The 6,000-nt window shown below is 36.9% G+C and overlaps 1 protein-coding gene across 3 annotated transcripts in view; it reads left to right on the top strand.

Moving 5' to 3' along the window:
- Positions 1 to 6,000, top strand: part of ATAD5 (ATPase family AAA domain containing 5) — a 54,004-nt gene that overhangs the window by 40,455 nt on the left and 7,549 nt on the right. For all 3 annotated transcript variants that reach the window (XM_034641365.1, XM_034641364.1, XM_011230444.3), the window contains exons 15-18: positions 499 to 672; positions 953 to 1,086; positions 2,001 to 2,094; positions 3,699 to 3,763. In XM_034641365.1, coding sequence (XP_034497256.1) covers positions 499 to 672; positions 953 to 1,086; positions 2,001 to 2,094; positions 3,699 to 3,763 — 467 coding nt within the window. The remainder of the gene's footprint in view (positions 1 to 498; positions 673 to 952; positions 1,087 to 2,000; positions 2,095 to 3,698; positions 3,764 to 6,000) is intronic.

Genomic DNA, 6,000 nt, shown 5'->3' on the forward strand with positions numbered 1-6,000 from the left:
TGCTCTGGAATAAATGCTTCTGGAGGGTAGAGATCAACCATTTAGTTTTCAACCTTGTATCTATGCTCCACGACAGTTCTAGAAAAACATATTTTCTGCTTGCAGTATCCCTTTACTACAGGGCTCACCTGACGTTGAATTACAGTGTTCTGTAGTGTGCTCGACATGTACCGTTATCACTTCTCCTCCAGCCTCTTCTGAACTCAGGCAGACGGAGGGAAAGTGAAAGGAGGGATTCTGAACATTCTTTGCCTCAAGGATGTATGTTTCTTTGGAAAAGAATGTCTTTTCCAGATGACTGGTTTTACCTTCTCTGATCATAGAATAACTGTAATAATACAGTACTATTTGTATACAGTATTTGAATGTAAGAATGAAAGAAAATTTCTGTATCCATTTTTAACTGGTGAGAGTAGACATATAGAGTGTGGATAACTCAATCTTACCATCCGTTTAACTTTTAGAATACTTATCGTTAAGTAAATTTGTTTTTGGCAGAAAAATTAAGCTCCCCTAAGAAAGTTGTCACATCACCAAGGAAACTCCTTCCACCGTCAGCACAAACTAGCGCACCAAAGCGAACGCTTCCACCTAAAACTTTGGCAAATTATTTTAAAGTGTCTCCCAAGCCAAAAAATAATGACGAAGTGGTACTTCCGGAAAATTATAAAGGTAAGACATTAATGCACAAAATATATGTGCCAGTTTTTAATACTAATGACCCTGATCCATAAAAATATGATCATATTTCCTGAGTTTCTATTGCTCTTTATTAAACCTCAGCTACACTGAAGGTCCTACATATAGGAGTTTTGATATTTTGTTTCAGCTTTTTCCCCCACCCCTTGTTCGGTTTTGATAGGGGGTTTCAGTTTGAGTTTATTCTGCAGAAACATCCAGTGTTCTATTAAAAGTTGATGCTATCTAAAATACTAATATTTTATTTATGCAGGAATAAAAAATTCTTGTGAGCAAAAACCAGTTATTCAGACTCAGGCTACGAACACAACGAGGTCAAATGTCAAAGAATTTGGAGCTGAGGAACCCAACAGGAAAAATGCAACATCTCTCATTCTTTTTGAGGAGGTAGGCTTATGGGCATATGTTTGTGTTATCTCATAATAAGAACTTACTCTAAAGGTTACTGTATGTGTTACTATAAAGTATTGTAAAATAGCCAAGAAAGTCAGGAATACTTGTATCTGTTTGAATGTTTAAAATTTTTTTTTAAAAGATTTTATTTATTTATGTAGAGAGAAAGCACATGAGTTGGGGGAGGGGCTGAGGGAGAGAGAGAATCTCAAGCAGACTTCATCCTGAGTGTGGAGCCCTACGTGGGGCTTGAACTCAGGACCTTGCGTTCATGACCTGAGCAGAAATCAAGAGTCAGGGGGCGCCTGGGTGGCACAGCGGTTAAGCATCTGCCTTCGGCTCAGGGCGTGATCCCGGCGTTATGGGATTCGAGCCCCACATCAGGCTCCTCTGCTATGGGCCTGCTTCTTCCTCTCCCACTCCCCCTGCTTGTGTTCCCTCTCTCGCTGGCTGTCTCTGTCAAATAAATAAATAAAATCTTTAAAAAAAAAAAAAAAAGAAAGAAATCAAGAGTCAGATGCTTAACCGATTGAGCCACTCAGGTGCCCCAATGTATCTGTTTGAATTTAAAGTGAATGAAACCGTGAACCATAGAAGAATTTTTCAGAACGATGATTAATGCAATTCAGGATTATTAATTATTGTGCAGTGATTGTAGAAATTATTCTGACTCATACTTGTCCAATTATAGGTGACTACTTTTTTTTGGTTTAATATTTGATTATTTTTTTATTTTTAATAGTGTAAAACATCTTAGGCTTTCAGTGTGGGGTGAATCATACTATTTATAAATTTCATAAGTTCAAAAATTTTGTGTCTCACAGACATATAGTGTATCTAGTATGTATGTGTAACGTATCAGGAAATGTTTTGTTACTCAATACAGTATTCTCATAAATGGCTGTTAGGTTGATGTCATTTTTGAAGAAGATGCTGGGTTTTTGAATGCAATCAAAACATTCATGGCAACAACTAAAAGACCTGTGATCCTTACTACTAGTGGTAAGTAACAGTGATTTTACAGCTAATTACTTTTGGTTAAAATATTTGAGAAAGCTTCTTATTTTAGTTAGAAATGTTCCTTTAATGTTTAGTTAGAAACGTTTAGTTAGAAACGTCCTTTAAGTCTGCTAGTAAATAAAATATTTTTTGCTAAAATTTGGAGGCTCCTAGATCATTTTTTAAACGAAGAATTATTTAAATTTGCTATTGGTTCACAATCTTTTTTTTTTTTTTTTAAAGATTTTATTTATTTATTTATTTGACAGAGATAGAGACAGCCAGTGAGAGAGGGAACACAAGCAGGGGGAGCGGGAGAGGAAGAAGCAGGCTCATAGCAGAGGAACCTGACGTGGGGCTCGATCCCATAACGCTGGGATCACGCCCTGAGCCGAAGGCAGACGCTTAACTGCTGTGCCACCCAGGCGCCCCACTATTGGTTCACAATCTTGAGTAATTATAAAATTACTATATTACCCTGCGAATAGCAGTGGTGTGGAAACTGGATACTACTTTGAATCACTGTGTTGAGTATTAGATATTTAGGATGCCTACAACAGCCTAGAGATAAAGAGATTATGAACTATCCAGAAGAGGGGTTTTGATAGGGGCGATAACAGATCCTTCTCTTTGTCTCTTCTTCATACTTATAATTAGATCACCAAATGTTACTGGTCAGAATTTTTATGGAGCCCATCCTTTCTGCAGTGTCTTACTATTGAACTTAGACATTCCTTATCCTCTGAGAACACTTTCATATGGATTATTGTGTATTTTAGGTAAAGTAAGCCATAGCCAGCCTAATAGAATTGGTCCAGCTTCCTTTTTTTTTCTTTTTTTAATTTTATTTTTAAGTAATCTCTACACCCAGTATGGGGCTTCAACCCGTGACACCAAGCTCAAAAGTCACACACTCCACCAATGGAGCCAGCTAGGTGCCCCTGGAATTGGTCCACCTTCCTAATAATTCACATTCAATGTTCAATTTTAAGATGCACAGTTGTTTTTTTTCATTATAAACACTGAATTGTAACATTGTTTTCTAATATTTTTCATTGCACTTATTCAGTAGCACATCTCTGCTATGGATTTCTATAGGGAAATGTGTTTATGTTAGGCTCTACTTAACAAATTAATGACTCATTTGACTGTTAGTAATTGTACTCTAAAAATATTGATATTAATTGTATTACTCAAAGGTTACATGATTGTTTTTTTTTTTTTTTAAAGATTTTATTTATTTATTTGACAGAGAGAGAGACAGCCAGCGAGAGAGGGAACACAGGCAGGGGGAGTGGGAGAGGAAGAAGCAGGCTCATAGCGGAGGGAGCCCGATATGGGGCTCGATCCCAGGACTCCGGGATCACGCCCTGAGCCGAAAGCAGACGCTTAACGACTGAGCCACCCAGGCGCCCCAAAGGTTACATGATAGTTTAATTAAAAGATCAAAAGCTACTTCAGGTCAAGACAGAAATTCAGTTCCTTAATGATTTGTAATTTACATGATGTTTTCATTACCAATGAAATATAGAATATTTTCATAGACAAAGTACTGGAAAAATGAATTTAGTAGTCTTAATGCTTTTTAAAAATTTTTTTCCCTGTAGATCCAACATTCAGTTTAATGTTTGATGGCTGCTTTGAAGAAATTAATTTCAGTACTCCTTCGCTTGTAAGTTTTAATTTTGATCATAAATCATGTCACAACTCTATAAAATGTGGTTATTGTGATAGTGCCAGTGAATCTTCAGTACACTGTTGAATATCTCTGCCTTGTTTCTGAATTTGGGGCTGAAGTAGGCATTCTTTTACCAGTAAGTGTGATACTAGCCGCAGATTTTCACAGATGCTCTTCATCAGTTAGCTGTGTTTTTATTGTGAATGGTGTTAAATTTTGTCAGATACTTTCTATCTTTTGAGGCAATCATATGATTTATCTTTTTAATTCTATTAATATGGTAAATGATGTTAGTTGACTTTTGAATGTCACATCAGTCTTGCATTCTTAAGATAATAAGGTCATGATGTGTTGTGTCTTTTTATAGTTCTGGATTTGATTTGCTCTTATATTGTCATGGACTTTTGTGTCTATGTTTATGAATGATGTTGGTGGGTGGTTTCCAGGGCATTTGAAATGGATTAGGACATATATGTTAGTAGTTTCTTTAGAAATAATATGCATTCTTCATTTTTCATAGTATATTTTTAAAAAAGATTTTCTTTATTTATTTGATAGAGAGAGAGAGAAACCACGAGTTGGGGGGTGGGAGGCAGAGGGAGAAGCAGACTCCCTGCTGAGCAGGGAGCCCCATTCAGGACTCGATCCCAGGACCCCAAGATCATGACCCGGGCCAAAGGTAGACACCCAACTGACTGGGCCACCCAGGCGCCCCAGTTTTTCATAGTGTATGTAATGTTAGTATTATACTCATTTATAGAGAATCTAAGAACTTTGTGAAGATATCAGTCCATCTATCATCCCTCTATCTTGCATGCTAGTTTTCAAATGTTTTGCATTTACACATTATAAACTCTCCAGTATAATGCTCTGCATTTTTTTTTTTTGCTTTAGCCAGCCGTGTATGTTTGAAAGTAATTAGGAGAATAAAAAGTTGACTTTTATGTTTACCTATATACTTAAAATTTCTAACATACTTCATTCCTTCCTGAAGATCTTACTTTTTCTTTGATTTTGTTTCTCTTCAGACTGAAGAATTTCATTAACAATTTTCATAGAGCTAGTCTACTGGCAATGGATTATATTAGGTTTCACTTACTTGAAAATGTCTTTATTTTTACTTCATTTTCAAAGAATATTTTCCCTTGGCACAGAAATCCAGGTTCTCAGTTTTTCTTAGTACTTTTTTTTTTTAAGTAGGCTCCACACCCAGCAAGGGCTTGAACTCACCACCCAGAGATCAAGAGTCTCGTGCTCTACCAACTGAGCCAGGTGCCCCTGCCTGAGTACTTTAAAGATGTCATTCCGTTTTCTTTTGGTCACTGGGATTTCTGATTATAAGTCACCTTTTTTTTTTTCCTCTCATGTAATATGCCATTATTTTCTGGATGCCTTCAAGATACTCTCTTTAGCTTTTCTTTCTTTCTTTCTTTTCTTTTCTTTCTTTTCTTTTCTTTTCTTTTCTTTTCTTTTCTTTCTTTCTTTCTTTCTTTCTTTCTTTCTTTCTTTCTTTCTTTCTTTCTTCTTTCTTCTTTTTTAAGATTTTATTTATTTAAGACAGAAAGAGAGCATGAGAGAGAGCATAAGCAGGGGGAAGGGGTAGAGAGAGAAGCAGTCACCTGCTGAGCAGGGAGCCTGACATGGAGCTCGATCCCAGGACCCTGGGATCATGACCTGAGCCGAAGGCAGACACTCAACCACCTGAGCCACCCAGGTGCCCCTAACTTGAGTTTTCAGCAATTGCCTGTGATGTGCCTAGGTGTTATTTTTCTTCATATCTATCCTGCTTGTGGTTCTTGGATATCTACAATCCATAAATATATGTCATTCCTTCAATGAGGGACATTTTTAAACTTATTTTTTCACATTTATTTTATGCCCATTTTCTCTTTCCCTCTTGGGAATTTAATTACAAATAGACATTTTACATTGTCTCGCATGCCGTTGAGGCATGCTATTCTCCTCCCCCCTCCCCACCTTTTTTCTGTTTGTACTTTTGATTTGATCATTTATACTGATTAATCTTCAAATTTACTGACACTTTTTTTTTCTGCCACCTTCATTCTTCTATGAGGCCCATCCAGTAAAATTTTTATTCTGACTGCTAATTCTAACATCTTCATCATCTTTTTTTTCTTTTTTAAAAATTATCATTAGGGGCGCCTGGGTGGCACAGCGGTTAAGCGTCTGCCTTCGGCTCAGGGCGTGATCCCGGCGTTCCGGGATCGAGC

Source organism: Ailuropoda melanoleuca, chromosome 13, assembly GCF_002007445.2.
Source record: "Ailuropoda melanoleuca isolate Jingjing chromosome 13, ASM200744v2, whole genome shotgun sequence".
Taxonomy (NCBI): Eukaryota; Metazoa; Chordata; class Mammalia; order Carnivora; family Ursidae; genus Ailuropoda; species Ailuropoda melanoleuca.